The 27285-nt window shown below is 40.7% G+C and overlaps 1 protein-coding gene across 1 annotated transcript in view; it reads left to right on the top strand.

The window, feature by feature from the left end:
• suclg2 (succinate-CoA ligase GDP-forming subunit beta) overlaps positions 1–27285 on the top strand; it is a 111357-nt gene that overhangs the window by 25478 nt on the left and 58594 nt on the right. The window contains exons 3-4 of the mRNA XM_044122735.1: positions 24128–24227; positions 25863–25953. Of these exons, the coding sequence (XP_043978670.1) occupies positions 24128–24227; positions 25863–25953 (191 nt within the window). The remainder of the gene's footprint in view (positions 1–24127; positions 24228–25862; positions 25954–27285) is intronic.

Raw genomic sequence — 27285 nt, 5'->3', positions numbered from 1 at the left:
TTGGAAACTTCTGCTTCCCTATCATTTGGTAATTTTTCTTCAGAACCAATAGATTAATGGATTTCTTCAAAACCACAGGTTTAACTTTGATCAACATTGTACTCTTTAGTCAATAAAATGTACAAAATATTGAAAATGGTTCATAGTGGTGAGATAAGGTCTTGACAAAAATCATCTGAAAAAAAATCTCCATCTTTGTTTTTTTCACAATACTTGGCTGTTTATTCCCTTGTGACCTATATATATATATATATATTTTTTTTTTCCTAATTGTAGCCTCCCTTATTTACTGAGAGATAAACCCGCTCTTTATTTATTTAATACCAATCTTGGCTTATTAATATCAAAGAGGAAACTGCGCTGCAGAATACAGTAGTGCTGTTTATCGTTCAGCGTTGCTCCTTTTGCTACCCGACGTGCAGACGGCTGCGTTTAATAAGGTCTGAAGTTTTATCAGGTCTAATCACATCTTTTGTGCTGTTTATTTCTATGCATGGGCCAGGGTGTTTTGACCTTAGCCACTGTGCCCGCTCTGCTTTTCATCGCAGCGCTTCATCCGCCCTAATTTGTTGCACAACCTCTCGCATTGAGTTTCTCACGCTTTGCATGCGTATTTTATGATTACTATTTGTCTTCTTGCTGTTATTATTTGCCATTTGTTGCCTTCATTCACTCGCACAGAGCTGTGTGCGGAAGGAGTTCTACAAGTCTGCGACAATGCGTTGCACTTGCACAAACAAGGAGGGTTTAGCATCCATTTGTATGCACCCACACACTGCGTTCTTCTCCGTCTCTTTACTTTCCCTTTCCTTCTTTGCTTCTGACACAAACAACTTGTGTTCCTGCCTTTAGATTTTATTCAGCGTTAGTTTATAAATACAGAAACCGCGTTTTTAGAACCGTATCCAGATTGGTCTTCAGGCAGCGATGTGCTACTATGATTTCTACACAGGAAGTCAGGAGTCTGGGGTTCTGACTTCAGTGGTTCTGGTTGTGATGCAGAAAAAGATAAACTGAATACCATAAGGATTATATATATATTTTCCTGACAGCTTATATTGCTGCAAGGGATGAAACAGAGAGAGAGAGAGAGCTCAAGACAGATGAGTTACTAGAGAGCAGACAGCTTAATACAAGCCAGGCGAGACATGGGCAGATGGAGATCGTCTTTGAACAGCGATTTTCAGATGTTCCCACAGATTCTCTGTTGGATCTACATCTGGCCTTTGACTGGTCCATTTTGACATGGTAATTTTTCAGGATGGAGAAGTTGTGTTCAAATTTATGTGCAGTGTTCACATTCTACCGCACAAAGAATTGTGGATATAGACCCAAAAAAAATCTACCTTAGTCTCATCTGGCACTTTTTTTCCCCATTGATTTGTTGTGTTCCCAACATGTCTCATGCCAAACTGCAAGTGTGTATAAACCAGTCCAGTTTAGTCCGCTTTAATTGAACTTCAGTTCATTTGCCTACAAAGTCCGGTTCATTTGGGGAGGTGTGAATGCATACTGACACTCTGATCCAGACCAAAACAGAAAACTCTGGTTCGTCTACAAACCTAGGTCTTGGTTCAGTTGCAGTGAACTCTGGTGTGGTTCAAATGCATATATGCAAACGGACCGGCACCACTCCAAAAGTAGGAGGTAGACTACATTGCAAGGCATTCTGGGTAAATAAAACAAACAAATTCATGAGCGGGAGAAATGGCCCATGGTCTGTTGCCAAAGACAAATGAGAAATCTTGCAACTGCTAAAGTTGCACTTAGTGTCTTTTCCAAAGGCTTTAATGTTGTTTCCTTCAGTGGTTCTTGATACAGCGCCTCCACAGGCGAGGAAAGGAACAGATTTTTTAAAGAGTTTGGGTCGTTTGACAAAGTGCAGTGTGAAAGTGAACTACACCAGCTGGAAATGTAACAAATGTTGCAACTTTGCTCCTCATTGTAATTGTATCTGTGAAAACACCTGCATTATTTCCCCTTGGCTTTCGTCTTTCCACTGCTCCATGCAGTCCAAATTTATGGGACACACAAACAATGGTTGTCTGATCGACGAGTGCCTGCAGCTCCTCCACAGACATTTGAGGTCTATTGGGTGCTTTGCTGAAGGATGCTATCCTCGGCCAGCCTTCTATGTTTGCATGATTGCCCGACAATGATTGATTTGTTAAATGTCAGGATATTGTTCTGCAACCTAAATCTGCTTTAAGCTTCATCACGTCTTTATCCCCAATCTGTTCCTTTGGTTTCCATGATCCTGTTTCTCCACTAATGTTCTAAGAAACACTTCAGGCTTTCATAGATCAACTGGATGTATACTCAATCAATCAGTCAACTCACTTTATTTTGGTAAATTGTCAACATTAAACACAGGAAACAAAAAATAACAATAAACAAACCTATAATTTACCAAAAAAGAAATAGGCTGAAGCCAAAGCTTATGCTACCCTATTTATATACCTAGCAGCCTACCAATATATCTTCACTTTAAGTATATATATATATATATATACATATATATATATACATATATATATATATATATATATATATATATATATATATATACACACACACTACATAACAAAGTAAGATTTTATCATTTTACATTTTAAGGCTCTTTTAAATCTCACCAAGAAAGGACAGAATTTGAAATCATCATTCAATTCATTCCACAATTTCACACCAATAACCAAAACACATACTTTTCTGTGTTAATACTGAGATTAGAGGTGGACTCTATTTATTAATGATGTGACTTCTTAACAATTTATTTGTAAAAAAAAGTTTGAAAACTTTGTAAGGAATTGTAGCTTGAATTAAGTCTGAATTGTCTGGGATTATTATTTTTTTGTATTGTTGAACTTTATTGTTACTGCAGTCTGAGCTCAGCTGCATTGAGCTCCAACCTTTGCTTGTAAGGTATGTTGATCTCCAGAAAAAAACAAAACATGAGACTTGATGAAGAGCTCGGCATCAGGTCTTAATTGGCACGCTGGAGTCGGAGCTGCTTAAAATAAGAAATTGTTGAAAATTTCCTGCCAAGCTGTGGGGGGAAAAAAATGCATGAGAGTAAATGTTTTCAGTGTCAGTTCCCTTGTCCAATAATGCGCCTTGGTTCGCCTGGCATTGCCTCTGCAACTTTCTCGCGCTTCTGCAACCCGTGACTACAGCTGGCTTGCTAATAAAGCGTGCAAATGAGCATCCACAGATGCTTCACTTCCTCACGCTCGCACTGCGTCTGTGAACGGTTCCTCTTGGGCCGTGTTGGGTCGCGCAAAGATGCATCAGAAGGGGCGCGCTAGGCGGGGGGAGAGAAAGCGAGAGATTGATAACCTTTTCAGTTAGGATCAGTTGGGCCAATAAACGAAGCGAGAATGGCAGACCCGGACTCCCGGGGGGGAAGACAGGGCATGCAGCCAGCCCTGGTTGAAGCTCTGTTTACTGACTTCACCCTGTGGAGGACATGAGGCTTTTCTCCATGCATGAGATGCATCTGTTTGGGGGTATCTGAGCCGACTCGGAGCAACTCAAAGCAGATTTATGGTGGGTGCCGGCGTCCTGCTGTGAGCTTCTGGCTTCTTGTGCACACACCAAAGTGAGCTAGCCAAGCGTGAAGGCGCAGAGATGAATGGGACTCATCTCTTCCTTTAGGCTCACCAAACTATATTGTTTTTTATTTCTTTTAAACTCTCACTTAACCATAAAGCGGTTAAATTGTATCGCATAGAAACATTTCTCTGGTCTTCAAGAAGTCAAAGATCGATGCTTTCTGTTACCGTTTCTGAAAAAAAAAAAAACTTGAAAGAGCCCTGAGTTTTCTATCAAAACTTTGAAAAAACAGAGTCCGACATGGATCATTGATTTCCCTTTTAACTTGAATGGCATGTCTAGGAGGGAGGTTTTCAGTGTGGCAGATGGGTGATGCGTGCCCAGCTAATGGCTCATGGAAAGAAGGGTTTTGATTTCGGCGGCGCCACACTGGGTGAATCCTTCGGGGAGTTATCAGAAAGTCTGAAGCTTTTGTAATGCGCTCTCCGCCAGGACGCTGCAAGAGTGGCAAACTAACCAGCGCTGTCCGTCCAAAATCGATGACCCACATCCACCCGTCTCGCACTTCAAGCTTTTAATCTTGCGTGTGTGTGTGTGTAGCCGAAGTGGTCTGTCTACAACAAGATGATATGACCCAAACTTTTCCTCAGAGGAAAGATATTTGAAATATGTCTTTTTCTGTTACTTTTCTGTGTTATCAGCACACTTACCTACCCTGATTGAGTGCTGCTCAGGCTAGAAAACGTCTCGCAAAGAAAACATTGTTTCAGTTCGCATCGTTTTGATGTCAACCTAATGTGATGGACAGACATTTGTCAAGTTTTTTTTGTTTTTTAAGAGCGAAAGTTATGCTGAACGTAGGGATGAATGAAGCGCCTCCTGCTTGGGCTTCAGGACCCAGATGTTAGTGAAACAAGTGTGTCCAGCCTTGGATGTCAGAGGCTGAAGTAGTTTCTGAGCAGAGAAGAGCCTCGTTCTTCCACTTCCGTTTCTTTCTTCTTTTCACATCGATCGGTTCAACGGGAGTATCAACGTTTTGCAAGAATAGAGCAGAGATCCGGATTCATCAGAAACAAACGGCGACATTTCTGATCACATTTTAAAGTTTCATGTAGCTTTAACCTGGATCATTTAAGACACAGGTAACAAACTCCAGTCCTGGAGGGCTGCAGTCCTGCAACGTTTAGATGTGCCTCTGCTGCAACATCTGAACAGAATAATTAGGTCATTAAGGCTCTGGAGAACTGATCTACACAAGGAGGAGGTAATTAAACCTTTTCATTCCAGTGTTTTGGACCTGTGGCTCATCTAAAAACTGCAGGACAGCGACCCCTTGAGGACTGGAGTTTGACAGCCCTGCTAAGACAACACAGATATTAATTCAAACATCCATGACAGAATCAAAGCAACACTCCAGGTATATTTTTGAAGAGGGAAAAACATTGTAACATGATAGAAAGCTCAAAAAGTTGATTTTACATAACACTCCCCTATCACGTTGTTAGGCGATAGACTTTTCTGTCACTATCCCTAACAAAATAACACTAGCTGGTTAAGCAGTGTGGGGTCTGGTGGTCAGCTCTTTAACACATATGCAGCTTCAAAGCTTGGTACCTTCAAAAGAAAAATAGTTGGTGTCCCTGCTAGTTTCTACACCTGGATTTCTGTATTTTCTGCATGCAGGAAATATTTTCAAGATGGCGTCGTTTGTCTTTCTTTCAGCCTTCCCTCCGTCAGCTCACCAGCAGAACACAGAAACAGGTGGGGGAGGTGAAGCTCATAAATCACATGCTGCTCTGCACTGTAAAGAGCTTTTGAAATCACCAACTGTTGTTTGAATAAAAATGTTCCTGCGATCCTCTGCAGAAGCTCCAAAGGCAACAGAAGGAGGATCAACCATGAGCCAGAGCAGTGGTGTCCAAAATGTGGCCTTCTGAGTGATTCTGTCTGTTTCCACCACCAGACAAGTTTAAAACTCAACAGACAAAATAAAATCTTAAAACACGACAAAGACGTTCTTGGTAAAACATAGATTTCTTATTCATCTGCCTGGTTTTTGCACTGCTTTTAGCTATGTAGAAAGTAGAACTACAAACATCCAACAGCTTTTAGTCCACGCTGGCCTGGACGCCGGAGTTTTTGTAACGCGCGAGTTCTTTCAATTTCACTATTTTTGGCCCTCAGAGCAAAAAGTTCAGACACCGCGGCGCTAGAGTAAAGACGGATGATGTGACAAAAGGACTTGGTTCTTTGGGTTAGTAAAACCACACCGGGTCATTAGGTGTTTGCTCGTTTTTTGTTTTTTTTGTTGTTTTTTTTAAGCCAATTACAAATCTGCCTTTCAACCAGCTTAGTTTCCAATTTAGTGGGAAATTCAATCAGTCAGTTTGTAATTACAGAAGCAATTCATTCTAGCTGTCATTTCCAGGCACTTCACAAGACAAACGTGTAACTCATAGCTGTACAGAAATAACCAAATCATCAGGGTCATTTAAATGGATTCAGTTTCACACTATTCAGTTTGATCAAATCAGTTTCTATCAGCAGAATGGGTTAAAATTCAGCCGATCCTATAATGACTATCATTCAAAGATCACGTTCTGTTTTGTGAAAATACATTTGCTCTTTTTCCATACCTGAAGACTTCCTCAAATCACCATTTGGCTTGTAGAACTCACAATATTTTAGTTACTACAACATTTAGCTGCCAGCAACAAACAAGAGAAGAATTAAAGTTCTGCTGCATTGCATCAGCGGCACCAGCATCCCATTTTCTTCTCACAACGCTCCGTTTTCAGACCGAGGAGAGCGCAGACTGCAGTTCTGAAAGCCAAATATTTCCCTGTTCTTGTTGGATGCAGGGTTTTAGTCGCTGAACAGTTTGGAGGCGTATTTGTTGTATTTTTGGCTGGGCCGCATGCAGCACAGCCCATAATCCTCGGATGTCTCTTTGGCTGTCTGAAAGCAACGTCTGAGACAGAAAGAGAGAGCGGGAGACTTCTTCTTGTTTTCGAGCGTCTCTTTCGGAGCCTGAATACAAATGAAGACTGTTCACCCTAAACGTGTGAGGGGCCTTTTGGTCAAAGGTAATATTATATTGAAGGAAGTTAACTTTCTTTGAGCTTTTTTCCCCACCCTCAGCTCTCAGCAAGCCGCAGTGGATCGCTATGGTTACAGAAATATTTTTTTCTAGTATTTTTTTTTCCAAGTTTGATTGACACAAATGGCTGATGCTGTTTGGCGGTAGCTAGATTCAGAATATGACCTTGTGACTCCTGCATTTACATCGGCCCTTGGATTTAAGATTTAGCCCTTTTGCTTATCCAAATCACACTGCGCTGTTCTGAGCAATGTGCTTTTTAGTGGAAAACTTTCCATCACTGACCGTGGTTTAGTAGCCTGCAACCTCCAAATATTAGGTTGGACATTTTTATTATTGTAGCTTCATGTATGTAATATGCAATATGCTTACTTTATTAATGATTTTCACTATCCTTTAAAATATATACTTATGCTTGAATTTAACATTAGTTGCTTGTATTTCATATGAGGCTTTGAATAACAGTGATTTTTACCATGCTGTGTTATGACCGGTATCTGTTATGCTGTCTAGAGGGCTCTGTTGTGGATGTAAACATATTTTTCTCTCTATTAAAGTTGTTTTTTTGTTTGTTTTTTTTTTTTTACAATGGCCGTAAGAAGAACTGAGCAAACGTTCTTTTAAATAAAAACAGGGGAAACCATTTTTAAAAGTAGGAGCTTTCTCTCAGCTCTAAGGTTTTACATGTAGTTGAAACCAGAAGTTTACATACATTGAATGCATATGTGTTTTTCTCACTCTCCGAAGTGAAATCTGACTTAAATCTTAGTTTTAGTTCAGTTGGAATTAACAAAATTATTTCTGTTTGGTAAATGTCACAATAATATATGAGAGAAAGAGAGAGAGAGAAAAAAAATAAATAAATATGGTATCTGAAAACAGTTTCTGAAAGGAGAGACGTTGCACTTTCCAACCAATATCGGGTTATTACGGTAATTTTATTTCTATGAACAATACTTTAACATTCCTCAAAGGAGCCCAGTTCAAGGCCTGTATCTCTGTGCCTAGGCCTTTACCTTTCAGCATTTTGAAAATGTTTAACGTTGGAGAAAAGACCACATCGGATATCGACACCTTTGAAGCACCTTTGTGAAGCTGCAATCTTAACCGTCCAAAACTGGTTTTCAACAACGTTGCTTCTGTGCCAGAATTGGCCGAGGGCGCTCCATAACCCAGCAGCATCAAGGTGTATCTAAAGACGTCCTGTACGTCCTTAGATACAAGACGTCTGTATGATGTACACTTTTAAAAAACACAGTCTTTATGTTGAAGGTTTGATTCCCATAGTTTTTACTCCTTGTTGGTAAAACACCTTATTCAAATATACAAGTATTTTAGACTCTTTTACAGATGAAAAACAATCTTCTGCTTACATTCGATGCAGGTTCTTGAACATGTGCCTGCGCTCGCATGCCTGCTGCAGCCACTTAGTGCGTCGCCACCTGCTTGACAGATGCATCTGTTGAGCAAATCTTGATGGATTCCCAGCCTGAATTCTGAATCAAAACCTCATTTTCCCTCCGTCTTCTTGCTACAGACCTCTTTACGTCTCCCGTATTTGCTGCCTCCTCTGAAATCATTCATTGACAAAATGGTGATGGAGGGATTTGTGGCTTTTTTGCCGGCTTATCTTAGCTGTATGATGAATGTGGGCAACATCCACCTGCGCAAATGTTCGCCTCCTATCTAATGAAATAAGGGAGGAGAGAATCGCGTTCGTTGCTGTTGCTAATCTTCTTGTCCTTTTTTCGACGAACTGTGCCAAAGCTGTTTTATATTAATGTTGCCGCTGTGCTTTTTGGCTCGTTTACATTGACATCACTTTCAAATTCCTCATCTACCTCTGTTGGCCTCTGCTCCCGATCTTCTTCCCCCGAAGTCTCTCTGCCAGATTATCACAAGGAGGAAACATTTTCATTTATTTTGCTCTGCCATGAATATTCAGTGTAAACAGTTTTTATGCATGACTGTCTAATCTCATGTGTGCTTATTAGAAGGATAGTTAATTTGATATGTCGGCGTGCTGAATAATTGCAAGCTACCTTGACACGAGCAGACTCTTTGAGGCAGATGTGTGACTGTGGAGGTAGTATTGCAAATTCAGGATGTTCTGTTACTGTGAAGGGGAAAAGACATTTACTCATGGATCTGCTCACGCTCTCAAATGCTACAGATTGAGCCAAATGTCAGAAAGGGGAGAACATTTCGGTTGGCTTTTCCCTACGCTGTGCATTGATCTGTTGGTTAATTTTTTTTGCGATGCGACTGCAATTTGTAAAGCGAGTCTCAATATAAAAAGAAAAACAAGTCAGTTTGCATTCGTGGAGGATTTAAAGTTTTCTCTGGCCGCGAGTTTCTACTAGCCTTTGATCACTGCTGCACATTTAGAGTGATCCGTCACTCTCATTAAGCTAATTAAAATCATTAAAAGTAGTTTAGAGTAGCATTTGTTTCGAGCAGCGGACCACAGGCTAGCTACCCGAGCAGATAGCACTACAGATAACCAGCTAATATGAAACTGTAAGAGACCCCGTGTTACCATAGCTACAGCGTTACGCTATTGTCTCTGTAGGAAAATTAACCTCGAGGTCAAATGACGATGAAGCATACATAACAATATGAATTTGTTGCTCTGTAGTAAATGCAAATTGATTAAAAATACCCCAAAAGGAAAAAGAAAAATGTCGTAATCCTTCAGTGTACATTCATTCTCTCCTTTGTAACCCGTAACTCGTTCTTTCACTGCATCGTTCCTCCTTTCTTCCTGCCCTCCTTCCTGCCCTCCTTCTTGTCTTATGTCCTCCTGTCCTACCTTGTTTTCTTCTGTTTTTTTTGTCATCACTCCTTCATTGTGCACTTAATTTCATGCCTCTTTATACTCTTCTTTCTTTTCATGTAATGAATTCTGCGCAATAACATAATGTGTCTATTTATATTCATGAATAAGATTAGATAACGTTGCATTATTTTATTTTTTTTAAAGCATTGTTAAAAGTCTTTGTGTGTTTGTGATGCAGTCTTAATAATTCCCATGGAACTCCTGAAAATCAGATTTAATGATTGAGATGAGTCTGGCTCTTTAGCTTTATTCATGGCCCAGTTTTTTAGACACTTCTCAGCACTTGCCCAGAGATGGAGCTTTCATCAGCATAATTTTCAATAGCATGTTTTATTAAGGCCAACCCGTTTCAAAGAGATCTGTGAATAAGCAACGCACAAGTGATTTTTCTCCTCATTTGTAATGCCATTGTTAGATCAGACTGTGGGTTTTGGAGATTTTTTTGTTTTCATATACTCTGCTGTTTTTTTTTTTTTTTTTATTATTTTTGTTTGCTGACCCAGGTCAACAGTCACACATGTTGGAGCTAATCTAGTGCAATTAAAGATTCATTCAGTCATGGCAGGTTTGTGCACGCTATTCTCGCTTGTGGCCCACTTCTATTTCAGATAGCAACAAACAAGTGTTACTGTCAAACATGGATAAAGCACAGAACATAGCCAGAGCAATCATCGCTGTACATCCCCTCCCATCTCATTCACACTGTGCCCAGTGGAGCCTCCTTGTGCTCGCCAACATTTCAAGTGTCTTGTAATGCCACTTTCATCTCCCCCCCTTCAGAAAATGAGAGAGTCTCTGGTGAAAAGTGCTGACAGTAGCAGTTAGCGTTGAATAGCGGTAGCTGAACTTTAGTTTCTGGCTTCGTCTGAAGTAGCGCCAATAGGGCCGCCTCTCTTAGGAGTTACGTTTGTGTATATTTGTGACCAGCTGGGAAGTATGGAGGTCCTTCATCTCGTTGGTCTGCTGGACAGAGGACATTCAGGCAGCTGTTCATTTATCAAAGCAGCCGATCCTACATCAAGCAAAACAAGTATATAGGCTTCAAAGGATTATTCATCTTTTGTGGAATATAAGAGATTGCATTCAAATTGCTGTCCTCTTTTTTTTTTTTTTTTTTTTTTTTCTGCGTTCGGTGCCAGACATTCAATTTTTCTAAGTGGTTATGATTGCAAGCTCTACTATTCCCAGAGTAAACACTTGGCCCTCCTTGGAAAACACCATTAGCGATGACAGAGGAGGTTGAATGATGTTCAGTTCAAACTGTACTAGCACTTCCTGGCAATCTGACTTCAACCCACATTGTTGTGCGCACTCTATGAGAAATTCGGTCGACAAATTTACTGCCGTTAAAAATCTCGCTGCCTAAGTTTGGAACACATATATATGGTGATAACTTTCTCTAGAATTGGTTCAAGAAATGAACTGAAATGTGTGTCTTATCCACACAATCCCGCCTTTCTCTTTTCATTCCACTCTTTGTGAAAACAGCTTATCTTCTCCACATCCACTGTTTCCTAAATTCAGTCAGTTGTATCTTCTCCTCTTCCATGGAGTAAAGGAGATGACTTTGGGTTCCTGCGCAGTGTAGAAAAGTATGAAATGTAATTAAAATATTTCACATACATTGCAAAGTACCATACTGTATATCATCAATCATCCAACTGTTCGTCGTTTTATCCCTCTCTCTCCGTTTCTTGTTTGAACTGTCATCCATCCAGCCGTCCAACTACCAGTCCATCTGCTCCATCCAACAGTCTGTCCAGTTATCTATCAATCTGTCTGTCATTTAATAGTCTGTCTGTCCGTCCACTTATCCATTTTTCTGTCCGTACAACTGCCTGTCAGTTTTCCTTCCTTAAGGTTCAATACAGAAACTCTGACCACTAGAAGTATATTCTTTTTAAATTCATAATAGAGCTGAAGTAACTTTAAATGTGTAGGAACCCTAATCACCCTATCCTTCTCTGTGTTGGTTAGCACCTCATACCTATGCCTGACTCTTCTATAAAATGAACATAGTATACCCATTTTCCACTTGGATCACATTGCAGGAGATTAATGAACAAGTGCAGTGGGTTAGATTGAGTGTGCGGCACACAACTCTCACCTTCCTACTCGCTGCAAGGCCCCTGCTGATGGACGGAAATACTCTCATCTCTCCGTAGGGCCGGCCTGTCACACTGGAAGACTGATGTTGGGCTGCAGTTTTTCTGCACGCACCGCCTGCCAAGATCGTACGCGTAGCACGCAGTGAGGGTAACAGAAGGGTGGAGACAGTGTGTTACAAAAGGTTATAGACACGGGCCCACACCGCCTCGCCGACCTACCAGGCAGAACAGAAATCTTTTCCAGGGTTTGTAGCTGATAAAAAACATGTGCTGCATAGACTTCTTCACACAAAGATCAGACAAAAAGATAGGCCCATCGACAGACATCTTCTGCTGAACTCTACCTGGCTTAGTTATCCCTTACATGAGCAAGTGTTTAGGTCTGCCCTGGTAGGTGAAGTACGACGGGTTTGAAATTGTCTTACCGGATGTAAATGGGCTTTGCTGGGTAAAGCAGGCTGTCTCTCAAAGAGCTGATTTGTGTAAGCTGCTTAGTGTTTCCACCTCCTCATTACACATCCTAACCTATTCATGTTGTGGCTAAGACTTTGAATTATTCCTCACTCATCCCCTTTGTTGTATTAAGCTGATTCTTATATGCTAGTAGTTTTAGACGTGTTCTCTTTTGCTGGTGTCACTTGTTATGGTCACTACATAATGGCAGTACGTCAGTGTTTATGCCTACAGGCCGGACTTTGCATTAAAATTAATTAATCCTGTGCAATATGCAGGTTACCACAACATTGTTCATACGCCTGACGGATTTGGATGTTTAGTGATTTTCCTTTTACCAAGAAGCTTGTTTCTACATATAGGATCTAGGCTTTACATGTGGGACGTGGGACAAATAAAATTACTAACAATTTATGGAAAATGTATGTTTTTACAGCAGCCAAACCTTCATAATTGTTGTTTTTGATGACTGACCAAGTCTTTGAGGTTGAAAGGCCTCATTGCCAAAACCCTAATCTTTACCTCCCTCCACTAATTCTCTATCAGACTCAAATCAGGACCATGGCTGAGTTACTCCAAAATATAAAAGTAAACAGTTAAATTAAAGGATGACTTCATCAATATTTAACTCTATAGTTAAAACAAAATGCAACTTCTCTGTACTTTGCTTGAATTTGTGATAACTCCATGTTCAGAGTACAATTCCTTGTGATTTCTTGATATTTTTTTTTTTATTCCCGTTGCTCTTTACATGGTATTTATTAGCTATTCTATTGCAGCAAAAACCCCTGAGTTGAATGTCGAGGACAGAGCACAGATTTCTGGATAATTTGCCAATAACAATGCCTGGAGGCTGTTCATAAGGAGGACCAGGGCAGACTGGAATGACCAGATTTATTTCTTTATAGATTTTCAATTACCAACTGTTTATTCTGCCTCGATGCACAAAATTGCTGCATCATCCTCCACATGTCCCGCAAATGATCCCCGGGCAGATGGACTTGAATGTGACATGGTTGCTGGTTCCAGATGGGCTGGTTTGAGTATTTAAAGAACTGCTGACCTCCTGAGGTTTTCCTGCATCGCGCTGGTCTCCAATGATTGGTTGAAAAATGGGAAAGCATACATAGAGACACTTGTGTGGACGAATAGGGAGGCTGATTCTACATGACAGAACGGCATTAGTAGCTCAAAAAATACTCGTTACTACCAATAGTATGAGGAATATTATCTCTGAAGTCACAACACATAAAGCACAGAAGAAGTAAAAAGCCACACTGGGACCAACTTCTGTCAGCTAAGAAGAAATAAACCAAGACAAGGACACCAAACTAAAAGAATGTGTGGATGACATGCATGGAGATGAATCAGATGGATAATGTATAAGAGAAGTATAACTATATCATGTGCTCCCACACATCCTCAGATATTTTCTTAGAGTATTGAAACTATTCTGAAAATGCAGCTTGGGAAGTTGAAACACCAAGACGTGATGCTGGTGTTTGCAAAGTCACCAATCCAGAAGTGGCATTTTATTTTTTTTAACACTGATTGGCTGATTGGCTGTGCCCCCGATAGATATTATCTAATGTGGAAGTTTTGAGGTATATTTGGTGTTTGAACAATTAAAATGGGCAAAAATGAGCATTTTTAGAGTAGGTCACAAGTTTAGCTATTTGTGGGCAGCCATCCCACCACAACCCTTGTGAGCACCAGAGGTCTACTGTAGACAGTTTTATGGTCTCAATTTCTTAAGAGGATTGTTATCTTTGGCGCTGTTTGCTTCAGACCCAACATCAACGTCTGGATTCATCTTGCCTTGTGCCTCATCAGAGTCATATTTTGGCTCAATGGTGGAGCGCCTTGTTGGTGGAACAATACTCATCTCTTATCTCAGATTCTTATGCATGTCAGTTATATTTTGCAGCGAAAACCTCAGTTATACTGGATGAAAATGTTACCAAACCAGCGTTGGAAATGTCAAAAGTCGCTCATCCAGCCCATTTTGTATCACGGCGGCCATCTTTGTGGTAATGTTTGTTTTTAACCGTTATCCTTGATGTCGAGTTTCATCCTTACTGCTCTGACATCAGAGATCCGGATGCTGATTCCCATGTAAGAGTTTTCTGCTTCACAAAGAAATTATGTACTGGAAAGTCTCATTGTATGAGTGTGTTATGTCTTTTTTTTTTTTTTTTTTTTTTTAAAGATGTAATCGTACAGTTGTTATAGAAAATGCACCTCTGGCCGTTTCTCTCAAGTTGAAATCAGAAGTTGAGGAAAGCACAGAATTACAAATAGGAGCATAAAATGTACAAGCACCTTTTGCTTTGTTCTAAGAAGCTCCAGCCATTAGGCACACTTCATTACTCATCCATGGAAGTTGCATTGCAAGTAGTCCTTCTGCCCTTTGATGCATCAGCAGAATGTTGCAGCAGATGTTGGTGCTTTTTTTTTTAAAATGTATATATATATTTTTTTCTTCCATTGTTCATGCTGAACTAATGGAAATTTGTTCAGTCAATATTGAAAAACGAGCAGCTCGTTTACTGCGGTGGGTTTGTCCATAGCTGCCGTTTCCCGCAGTTAAGTGTCTCGTGATGCTGCTCGTGATAGACGTGCCCGTCTCCCTCAAAGCAAATGAATGTCCCTGCGGATATCGGCGTGTGGTCATTTAGCACCCATCATCCACAACGCTATCATCATTACTGTCACCCCCTCCGGTTGCGTCGCGTTGACAGTCTCTCCGTCATGGGTTTTGAACTGCAGCCCGCTCTGTCTGAGACCTAGGCCACCTTGGGTTGTCATTAGAGGGCCTTCTGTGTCTGAGATGCAGGTGGACTTCTCCCCTAATGAGGACTCAGCTGTCATGCAGGCAGGGAGTGCAGGAGGTGTCACATAAAGGTGTCACTGTCCGTCTGGGACACTGGTATTCTTTCGCTTTTGAGTAGCTCTCAGATGGCATTGTTGCAGTTGATGCAGAGACAGACAAATGGCTTGTAGATTTACCTAGGCGAGACAGAGCTATGGAAATGGTAATGATAACTCTTAGTCATGGCAGGACAAATGGCTGTCGTTGACGTTTTTGGTGTCAAAAGAATTTTTTTTAAAGCCCGTTGTGTCCTCATGCGTCTGATCTTACTTGCACAACAGCAGCAACTCTGGCTGACCTTTCACCTCAACCCTACAAGCAACAAACGTACTTTCCCTCGAACCCAGAACTCCTTATATGCAAACCTGTTTGATTTTATTTTCCTTTCCGCTCACTGCATGGATAGAGAAATATGCTTGTCTGACCTTTTTACAGTCTGGTAACGTTTGAAATGGTAAAGGTTTCTAAAAAGCCATGTTAAAGCGAGGTAGAAGCAACTTCACAGCTGTATTTAAATATAAACCGTCACACAGCCTGCTTTATAATTAATCTTGACCTATTCTGCGCTCTGGGTTTAACCATGCTTAAGTGTAATTAAAATACAATGTGTTGGCGCTGCTATTACACTGATTACATTTACACAAGTAATTGTTGACCTGCGTTGACCCTCTGATACATATCAAACAGAAAACCATGCAGACGTGCAGTTCTTAGCTCACATAATTAACTGAGCCCCAGGTTGTCACCTTTTTTAGGTTGTTAATATCCTCCATCGCCTTTGGTGCCTTTTACCGTTATGGGTTTCATTTTTCTTCTATTAGCGCATCACTAAAAAGCCCCATTGCAATTTGATAGCAAGCCTGAACCTAATCGTCCATTTTGACATCGTAATTGAAGTTATTTAAAGAGATACCATTTGGCAGTAAATGAAAGCAATTTAAAATGGAATGAAAGAGGAAAACAAAGCTACTGCTCCCTTTAGCCTGCATGTGCCCTTCCACAGTAAACAAATAAACCAGACTTCCCCTGAAAGAACTTGAAACTGACAAAAGTTAAGTGGCAACCTTTTTGTTTGTTCATCATATTTCATTATGGGTATGGTGTGTTCAGGTTGCAGGTGCACGTTAGTCTGTTTTAATTTTAATCCTGTGAGAAATTGGGAATTATTTCAATTAATTGTAATGATGCTAACTAATTTGTCTGCAGATTGTTTTCTAGATTCAAGGCATCAGCCGCTCATGGTGGCAGCATGTCAGAGTAGTTCTGATTTGTTCTTTTACGCGGGCTTTTGTTCATAGGTATTTCTGCTGAGGTATTGCATGTGAAAGGTTTTTTTTTGTCTTACCTCTTTAATTTCGGAGCGCTGATTATTACCTGAATAGTTGACAAAATAAATGAACTATGACCTCCAATCCCAGAGGAGTTTAAAAGGAGGCTTCATGGATGCAGAGAGAGGAAAGGGAAGTTCAAACCGTCTTTTCAATCGATCACAATCTGTAAGGATCATATCTTCAACTCTGATGTCTTCCTGCTGACATTCTGGCTAAACGGCCAGACGGATCTTTAAAGAAGACCGGAAACAGCAAATGAGGTGGATTAGCATTGCTCCAACAACTGATGGGCATATCATCCAAGACATTACTTCAGAATATCGCCTCAGGTGCCCGGATATTGAGATGTTAGCATGTCATACAACAACAGTCTTCATATTCATTCAGAACTGCCAGATTCTTCTTGCCCACAGTAACTCTCTGAGGATGATTTGAGTTGCAACAAAATTGATTTTTTTCTTTGGGATAAATAAAGTATCTTTGATTTTCACACTATTCTGCCTTTCTCCCAAAAAGTCCTCTGATATTGCCCAGTTTTCTACTTCTTCTACAGCACACATACTAGTGAAGAGCCCACCCTCATCTTTTTCTTCCTCCCTTGCATATGGTGGACAGATCTTACCATCTCTGGATTGGCACTCTGCCTAAATTTTCCCCCTACCAGCCAGCATCTCCCTCGTGGCGCAGCCTCCACGGCTTAATTAAATATCACTCCAAAGCTAGCCGCGGTGCTAGCCGCCATTGGGCCCCTTCGGAAAGAGAGGAGGGTGGGCCAAGAGAATCGGTCTTTTCTAGCTGCGCGCTAAATGAACAGGGTGAAAGAGAGACTTCGTATCGAAGTAGCATCCTCTCTGCCAGCTGCTGTCACAGGCGAGCGGGCTGCGAGTTGATTTGCACTCATTACGGGGAAATGAGTAAGGCCCGAGGATGATGACCGCATTACTCAGAACGCATGTGATGTGATTGGAGATGTTGTGCGATGTTTAATCTCCTCCCCTGCGTCCCCAAGAAACAGAAAATAAATGGAGATGAAAATCTTGTTCTACATCTTCACAGTGGGCCCTCGCATGATCCAAATGGAAGTGGAGAACTGATTATGCAAGATCCCCTCCCTCACACCCCAGAGAAGAAGAAGGAGAAGAAGAACAAGAAGAAGAAGGAGGGAAAAAAAAGATTCCAACTCTGTTAATAACCGGAGCCCTTTCTGTAGGAGGTATTTGTAATTATAGCAGCTGCATCAAGTGAAGTCCTTCATTTATCCGGCTTGTCTTCGCCTCGCGCTCGGTAATGGAGGCGCGCGTTCACGGAAGCACCCGGGACTGAATGCGCATTTTATTGTCGTCTGATGGAACACACATCGGCGTCACCCTTCATTAGGCTGACCTCGATGTTTACGGATTTAATACTGCATGTTTCCGCTGCATGAACACCCTGAGCGCCGACTCTCCAACAGCTCGCGCTGGTGTCTTTGCTGATTAAATCCAACCATGTGACCTTCTCTCCTCTCGTACTTTGCGCCATCTGAGTCGAACATAAAAGCCTCTTTGTGATTTTTATTTTTTTTTAACATAGTGCTGCTCCTTTTTTCCATCCACCCCACACTTTGCTCCACGCTCATTATGGACCAACCTCGGCCTCAACGTTAGGGCCAGCTCTTGTCTGTCACAGCAGCATCAGCAGGAGCAGCTAATGGTCACCTTGCTCTTTACCATGCCCCATATTCACTGTGATCTTTGAGGACATCATTATCTTCTCCATGCATTTCCACAAAGCGTGCCGTTTCTTAAGCAGTTCTGCAACCGAACCAACCAGCTTGGAAGTTTGACAATTTGTTTGCATATTTACAAATATCTGCTCTTCCATTTTCTGTCTTTTTTTTTTTCTGGCCTTGCAGAAGTAAAACTTTTTCTTAAATTTTTTTGTGTTACAACCACCAATTTCAATGTATTTTTCAACATAAAGTAAGGTATTATTCTGAAGTAGAAGGATAGGAATACATAGTTTAAAAAAAAAGATGAAAATTTAAAGGTATATTCTGTTTTTGTATCCAGTTTTATTCTAATATTTAATGTAGGGTTGTCCCAATATTAAAAATATTTGGTACCGTTGTCAATTCCGTGGCAACATTTTTTAAAAGGAACAAGTTTCTTTCTAAATTAGGAGAACAAAACCCAGTCAATTACAGTACGACATGACTTTATGACTTTTTCTTTAATAGGGGAAAAAACAGGAAGTAGGAGACAATTCAGCCCTTCCTTTGAAACCTATGTAATTTAAAAGTGTCACTTCCTCCTTTGGCAAGACAAGAGCAGGCATCACTTAGTATAAGTGTTAATTATTGAAATGTACTTTTTAAAGTCCTGCAGTTGTTTCTTCATTGGTTAATTAGCCACTGTATACTTCTATTTGCCTTATCATTGTCTGTTGATAAATATTACCGCTGCCTCAGTGTAACGGAGAGCTGCGTGGTTGGAGGCTTTGCTCTTAGGAAGTTCATCTCGCTTAGGGAGCTCAAGCAGAAGGACAGTCTGTGAACCGAATATATAAACTGACATCATTAGTTTGTGTCATCCACGAGGTTTACTAGGCTACTTCACAGTTGCGAACGTTATCACAAACACCATGTCATAGTGTTAGCTTGTAAGGTAAGGTAATTTTGTTTATTTAGCACCTTTTCAGCGACAAGGCAGTTCAAAATGCTTTACATGAATTAGAGGAAACGTGGTGTTGGCGTAGCTAGCATGTGGCATCCCTTAGCGTTTTGATCTTTTCCTGTCTGTATACTTTATGAAGATGGTACATCCAAACAAGGCTGAGGTAGCCTTCCATGCACCTTTCATATGGCTACTGTACTAATGTGAAAAGGTTGAAGGCGTGTGAATGCTTGCACAAGCCTCTGAGTTATCACACAGATTGCTTCTCCAGCACCCATTTGTAATTGCTGATTTGCCACATAATAAGCAGGTTTGCCGTCAAACACTTGTGCAGCAGGAGTGAACACCTGCCTCGTTCTCACCCCATTACCTCTCTTTACACGTTACATTGTGGAATAATATATTCCGCATATCTCTGCTTTACAATCTCAGCTTGCTGTTTTGAACGTCTGTGTCAGCGTGTCGGATCTTTTACCTTCCCTTCACATCCCCAACAACGCGGTCTCCCTGTTGGCCTAAATATCTTTGTTCTGCCGCTTGTATCCTTTTTTTTTTTTTTTTTTCTCTATTCTGTAATAGCAGAAGTCATTTCCTCTGCGCTGTCCCCGTCTTCTCCTCATGCCCTCAGGACACTCTTCCTCATCTTGCTTTGAACTCTTTAATTTTTTGCATAGTAGCAGTTTTTTTTACTAACATATTTATTCATTTATAACTCCTTTCAAAGGCCTTTGCATATGAATGCACCTTTATTCTCCCACCCGTCTCCCTTTCTCTCCCTTAGCTCTCCACACAGAGCAGGCCTTACTTATACAGTGTTGGTTTAATCCCCGTCGCCCTGTCAGAGACTATTTTCTCTGGTTTCTTTTCAAACTACAGCAGCTCTGAGCTCAGACAGCATTTTTCGGCTCTCTTGCCTTCTCAGCTCCTAGACAGTTTTCGCTGTGCCAGTTTTTTTATTTTTTTATTTTTCCAGCGCAAAGTCATTGAAGCATCTTGTGTGTGTGTGTGTGTGTGTGTGTTTTTTTCAACCAACAAGGTCAGGGTGTCTTTCTCACTGCAACAGATCGTCCCTCTTCTGCTCTTTTCACATTGATGGGATTCGTCTGACAGTGGTTGATTCCTTCCCCCTCTCATCCGAATAATCATTACTTAGTTAGATACCGTCTTTTATCAGGAGTCCTTGGTCCAAATGCAAAAGAAGATGATTGTCTATGGAGGTCTAAAGTAGGCTGAGGGAGACTCCTCTTCATGTGTGTCGCCGCAGAGTGAAGCCATGCTGGTTATTTAATGAGGACAAGGACATGTGAAACCATCCAACATTTGATGAGTTGTTTTTTTTTTTTCCCCCTCCTTTCTATCCAAAGACACTGTTCTTCAATCAATCAATCAAATTTTATTTGTATAGCACATTTCAGCAGCAAGGCATTTCAAAGTGCTTTACATCAAATCAAACACAGAAACACAATGCAACGTAGAATCAACAATCAAAACACGACAATGAGTCAAGTTTCATCAGTAAATTTGTAATTGATTACGTTTCAAATACAATCCTAAACAGGTGGGTTTTTAGTCAAGTTTGCATTCATAAAAGGTTTACCTTCTTGCACCAAATAAGAAGGATAATCAGGTAGTCATGTTGATAGCAGAAGTCCTCTAAAAAGGGAAAACTTTACAACAAAGAGCCATCATTGCTTTAATTACTATGAACTTTTTCTATATATAGTTGGATTCTCATGATGATTAAAATGAACAGTAAAGTGCCAACCAATCAATCATCCAGATAAAAAGTCAAGACGAAATGCAAGAATCAGTTAACCCCTTAAAGGCAGAGTATTCAAGCAAACTAGGTTTGTCACATGGATGGGAAACCGCCAGTTAATGACAAAAGAAAAAAAAAAATTATCAATATTTCTGGGAAAACTAAACACACTACACTTTGGTTTTAGAACCATAGTAAAGGTTCACATATAATAAACAGAGTTTTAAAGAATCTGGAGTTACAGAAAAATTTAGGCCATATTTAACTAGTCTGCTTTCACACAGTGAAACTTGACTGACATCTTGTTCTGAATCTTTAGAGTTTAATTTGACGTTGACTGTTTTAAGACTTCTGGACTTGAAGCCTCAAGTCTGGAGTCTGTCGGCCTCTGGGAAAGCTTCCCACCAGGTTCAGGATTTTGTTTCTGGGAATTATCTAGAAGGAGTTTTGTGAAGTCAGACACAGATGTGCTAATTCATCCCAAAAGTATTTTAGCTTTGGGATAGAACCCCTTTGGTTGATTGACAGAAAACCTTTCTATCTTTGGATCAGGGTTATGATTTAAGGGTTAGGACCCGATCAAGTTCTTCTGCACCTTGAACTTTAGTACTCTGCTTTTTGCACTAGTTCACCATAATGATGGCACAGGAACAGACAATCAACTCCTGGATTGTCCATCCCCATAAACCAGTTATGGGGTCCCAAACTGGTCCCATAAAGCCGTAGGCATTGAAACTGTCCAGAATGTGCTGGCATGCTGCAGCAATGTGAATTCCTTTCACTGGAACTATATTGGACCATTCAATGACACTGTGGGCCGTGCACAGCAAATCTGTAGCAATATATCTGAGCAAATATATTTCATGACTTCGCTTATTGCAAAGGTACCACTTCGCCTTGCTGGAAGATGATAATGGAGATGATAATGAACAGTTCCTTCACAATAATATCTAGAAAAAGACTGCCTGGTCTAGCTGCTGGGTTTTATACACCATGGACAGTCCCGAAGGCTGATTCAGTTCTCTTGGTAAGGTAACATAGAAGTACTGAAATTACTCATTTCAGTTGGCAAACTTTTTCAAATGATGTAATTTCACACCTGATCAGTTTACTGTATCTTTCCATATTTCAGCTAGAGAGGATTGAATACAGTCCAAATTTATTAAAAACTGTACAACGGCCCTGCAGTTTCCCACTGCGTGGAAGTTTTGAAGCAGATGCTAACCGTAGCATCATGGGCGACTCTTCTGTCTGCTACTGTCAATCATGTCAAGTCGGTCACTTTTTCGATCAGCCATCCAAAATGCTACCATGCAAGTTATTTCAAAATATTGGAGTCTTCTTCAACACTTTTGTAGCTGATTGTTGGTGGCATCTTAATTGGTCGACTCTACCAAACACAGGGTAACTCAGAAAACTCTGTTCTTGTCTTTCAATAGTTTCAAGAACAGATAGTTACGGGGGTTGAGCATAAAGCCTCCACCTTCCTCTCTAGGGCTTGTAATAATATCTTGTAATCTCTTTCACCACACACAGTCACATCCTGACAGTCTTCACTGTGACAGGAAATTTTTAAATAAATCTAGTTGTCATGCCCTTTCGATGTTGTTCTACACCACTACTCAGCAGTGTTTGCAGTCGGCTCGTTTCTTCTTGATCGGTTCTGACTGGCGATGACCGGGTCAGACAGATTTTTTTTTCCCAGTTCAATAAATACATCAGACTCAAAATATATGTATATATTTTTTGACTTCACGCAGTAAACGCATTAATACATATTCCTCTTTGATTTAGCTTTTGTTTGAAGTCCTTCTACCTTATAATTGTGAAGTACTTTTACTTATTTAGCAACCCAGAACAGGAGCGTCTAGTTTCTATACTTCACTCAACCCAGAGCAGGAATTGGATCAAACCTAGAACCCAGAGTGATTCCTATTAGTTTTCCTAGAGAAACTACTCGTTACCTTAGATCAACGTTTAGTATTAAACTCAAGACCTACAGAAACTCCTGTTAGTTTACAAATCTAGAACAAACTTAGAAAGTACCATCTAGTTTTACAGGAACAAGAATACATAAAACAGATAAAACCCCTACTAGTTTATACTTCTTCTTCAACATGGGGAACCAATATGTAGTTTAATATTTTTTGTTTTCTTTTTTTCTTTTGCCCTTTCCTTTGCTTTGTTGTTGTATTTCTTTCTAATGCATGTAAAGCACTTTGAACTGCTTTGTTACTGTAAATGTGCTATAAAAATAAAATTACATTGCCTTATCTAAAATGGAGATAAAAGTGTGGTAGATAGGCTTAGAAGTTAATAATTTTATCCTTTCTTCATTTTCTGTTGTATTGAAAACTACTAGCTTTACCAAGAAACGTATCTTTTTTTCTCATTTTAGCAACTTGTGTTAAAAAATGTTACACTAAAGGGTTTCCCCCAGAAAACTTGCTAATCCTGGTGGTTGGGCGCCAGGTCAGTCATTCATCCAGCGTTTTGAGTTAAAAATGTTTAAAGTTGAAAGTAAATTTGAAACTGTCACTCGACAATTATGTGCTATTGAAAGATTGAAGATTAATACCTGAACACCAACTGTAAAGTCTTAAAAAAATGCAAACATTTTAAAAAGACTTGATTAAATTAGCAATGCTCAGCCTGGTGGGGGCACAAGTAAAGCCTGGTGGCCCGCCAGGCTTATAATACACTGGAGGAAACCCTGCATTGATTGAAATTAATACAGCGTTTGCTCAAATGAGCTTTTCATTTTACTGTGTGTTGTCCATAACCTGTAGAGTAAAAGCCTGATCAGTAATGTTTGAGAGAAACCTCTAGTACAGTCACAAAATTAAGAGCTGACTTGCATCCATACATGTGTCATACTGCAAAGATTTTTAGGTTTTCTGCCTCCGAAATATGATAAAAATATGCCGTTCAGGGCATCAGTCTGCAACGGTTGTTTTAAAATGACGCTGCTTTTCATTTTACTTTTAATGTCCTACAAACACAATAATATCCTAATCTAAATAAAATGATTTCCATACAGGGTGACTGCTTTTCTGTGTTTTTGCTGTTGCAGATTTAACAAAAAGCCAAACATCTACTTTAGTGTTTCTGATCCATCAACTGTAGTTTTGAAAATGTTTTGCTAATTTTAGCTTCACGTGCGTTAAACTCGACACCTCCGGCGATATTTGTGATCGCATTAACATTCTGTAGCTATGACGGAGAGTTCTGAACAGGAGTGCAAACTTCTTACTCTCTCTTGATTTGTATTCTTCTCCTGTCTTCTATACACCCCTCTGTTTTCCACCTCGCTTCCCTTTTCAATCCTACAGACAAATAAGTTACCGGCTCAAGGTGTTGTCTGAGGGGATGAACCCATAAATTAAGTGATCTGTCGAACTTCTCCTGAGTTTTTATTTTTTGTCCCCTCCTTAATATGTTCTCTGTCTCCTGTTTCAGATGCCAAGGAAATAGTCCTGAAAGCTCAGATTCTGGCCGGCGGGAGAGGCAAGGGTGTGTTCGACAGTGGCCTCAAAGGGGGAGTGCACTTAACTAAGGAGTAAGTGTTCCTTTATGTGCTTTTCAAAACTGAGAATAACTGTAGGAGATAGATTCGTGTTATTTTCCCCAGTGACAGCAGCTTTTAGGGTGGGCTTTCTGAAGATGCTACTTAAGCACAAAGACACCGTCAGGATTTCTTTTGCTGCAAATATTTCTCTTCCCTTACTCTGTATTTTAGGGGGTGGGGGGAATCCTTTTAATTAAATGGTGAAAAAAGCAGGTTAGCTGTAGCACTTTGCACCACCAAGTGTGCTGAATGTGCTCCTCCAATGACGGCCTGAGCAGAAATCTGCATTTTCTTTCTTTCTTTCAGAAATCTAAGCTGCGACTTGAAAAAGCGTCTCTTTTCCCCTATTTTCTCCCAGCACCTGAGGAAGTGTCTCCTTTTTACCAATTGTTGCTACCACTTACTGTGGCCTTAAAGGCAAAAAAAAAAAAAAAAGGAACAGACAAAAAAAGTTGATTCATGACATTTGTCGCAGGCGTGCATCAGCAGCACCTTACTCTGCAGTTTAAAATCTTCCTAAAAGTTTCTTCTTTTCTTTTTTTTTTCTTAAGTGAGACACGCTGAAGATCATCGTCCCAAGACAGTGACGTGAGAGCACGGTTCGCACCGCCGCCATTTATCAAAGAATGAATGCTTCCCCCCGACCACCAGCTTCATTTGTATTCTCTTACTAAACCAGAGCAGGCTTACAGAAGCAGCTCTGGTTGCTGGGAGCTTTTAGGCAGAGAGAATAAGGAGAAGCTCATTTACAACCATCTGGATCAGAGCCCCCAAGATGTAGTCACTTTTCTTAAAGGGCCGGTATTAGTACGGGCTTTCCATGCACACAGCGCCGTTTTGTAGCACAATTTAGCATCGACGTTACCTTAAGTTGTTTTAAGAATGCTGTATATATAAATGAAACATAACCTAAAAAGAAAATATTAGACTTCGCAATTTGACGCATTGATATTGGGCCTCTGTCTCTTTAAGAACGTCAGCAGAGCAATGCTCCTCTGTTATGCAGTTTACGCCGTTCATAGGAGAGTTGAACTGAGTAGTTAGCATAAAAGCTGAACAGATGTTATTCAGATTTTTTATTTTTTATTTTAAAGCTATCCTTTTTTCCACTTTACAATAAAACTGTTGATTAAAAATAGCGTTTTTCACGGGGGAAAAAATTACGTAGCTGTAGCTCGTCCTGCACAAAATCAGAAAACACTACTATGGCGACATCACTAGCAATAAATCGACAATTCCTGCCCCCCCCTACCCTCCACCGCTGTGTTGGTTGTGTGAGTTTGCAGCTTGGTGGTCTTCAGCAGCTGTGTCAGGTTTGAGCGTCTACTCCAAGGAGAGCTCCTGAGGGGGCGAGGTGCCAACTCATTACACTTGGAATAGATTGTTGTTAGAAGGGTTAAGCGTACCCGACGTCGCAGCGATGATGTAGTGGCGACATGTTGCGCGGCCCTAGTTGCAAACTTGACAAACTGTGAAAACTCGAGGAGCATAAACACCTCGGCAAGGCAGCGTATGATGTAGTAATCCCCAGAGTGAGGAAGAATATGTGCAATGCTATTAGGAAGTCGTAAAAAGCGGCCATTATGGTGATGGATGTTGTTTTAAGCGCCGTCTCTCCACTTTCAGTCCCGCAGTTGTTGGCGAGTTGGCTAAAAAGATGCTCGGCTTCAACCTGATTACCAAGCAGACGCCCAAAGATGGAGTGAAAGTGAAAACGGTGAGCTAAAGGAGGAAGAAAAATCCACTTTTCTCTTTCTTAATGTTTTCATTATGTTTTTTTTTTTTTGTGTGTGTGTGTGTGTGTTTTTTTTTCTTTCTTGACCTCGTTTCTCGGAGTCCAGTAATGCTGCTCTGTAAAATGAATGTCTGGCTCCGACTTCCCTCTCCTCCATATAAGCAGTAGCTGTCCGCTGTTGTTTACTGCGGGTTTGTGCTGCCTGGTGTTCAGGCTTGTTGCATAAATTGAGCCAGGCCCAGTGTGAATTTAAAGTGTTTGGTAAACAACTGTTACTATGTGCCACTAACAAGCAAGAGTATGATTTTTATTTTTTATTTTTCCTGCTCGTACGCTGCATGCAGTACCTCCTCACAGCAGACATTTCCAGGTGATGAAGCCCTCTCAGTTTTTGCTCGGTGTGTGTGGCTCCAGCACTCCTCTTCCTTCTCCTTTCCCCTCATCATCCTTCTTCACCTCTACTCCTCCTCATTCCTGCTGCAGAGTTTACAGGTTGGATCCAGTTAGCCTCCGCTAAAGTCACTCCAACAACTTTGAGTTCAGTTGTCTCAAAGGACCGGAAACAATCTGTTTTTTTGTTGTTGTTGTTGTTGGTTTTTTTTTTTTAATTAGTTGAGCAAGAGTAGAGTTGTCCCTTTGTCTGCACATCCACCGTATTGCTTACAGTGCGGAAAATCAGAGAAGATGAGGAAAGTCCAAAGAATCTTCCTACAAGAGCAGAAAGAACAACACCTTTCCGATGGTTCTTGTTGTTATTCCAGTCTTTAACTCGCACCCTGAGAAAAGGGCCCAGTACCTCTGCATCCGATTTGCCGACATGACACTGATTGACAGATGACAAGACAGGGAGGGAGGGGAGAGTCGGTGTCGGGTGAGGGACACCACAGCGATTGGAGGAGGACCGGGGTGAAAACACGTGTTTGGTTTTGTGAGCAGGGACTGAAATGAAAATGAACTCCAGAGACTTGTTTCAGTGACTGGGGACGGCAGCGTTTGGACAAGGAAATGGAGGGCCAAGTCTTTCAACATGAAGTTTAGAGAGAGCTGTCCATTCTCATTCACACGGGTGAGAAGCGGAAGGAAATATCCTTGTTCAAGCAGACATCGTACCAAGAAGACTCACTCCTCCTTAACCGCAACAGAACGGATGCTGTCCTGTTTGCTTTTTCCCTCCCAAATGCTCTCCTTCCTTCTCTTAGTTTTTATTCGTTTGCTCCTTGATTTGTGCAGTGTTTCTTGAAAGGTCCCGCTCATAACCTGTGTTAGCATGTGGAACCTACCTACTTACTCATGTTGTCCAGTTTGTTTGGTTAA

This window comes from Gambusia affinis, linkage group LG07 (genome assembly GCF_019740435.1).
Source record: "Gambusia affinis linkage group LG07, SWU_Gaff_1.0, whole genome shotgun sequence".
Taxonomy (NCBI): domain Eukaryota; kingdom Metazoa; phylum Chordata; class Actinopteri; order Cyprinodontiformes; family Poeciliidae; genus Gambusia; species Gambusia affinis.
The sequence above is the reverse complement of the archived record's forward strand: the minus strand, read 5'-3'. Positions and strand labels throughout refer to the sequence as shown.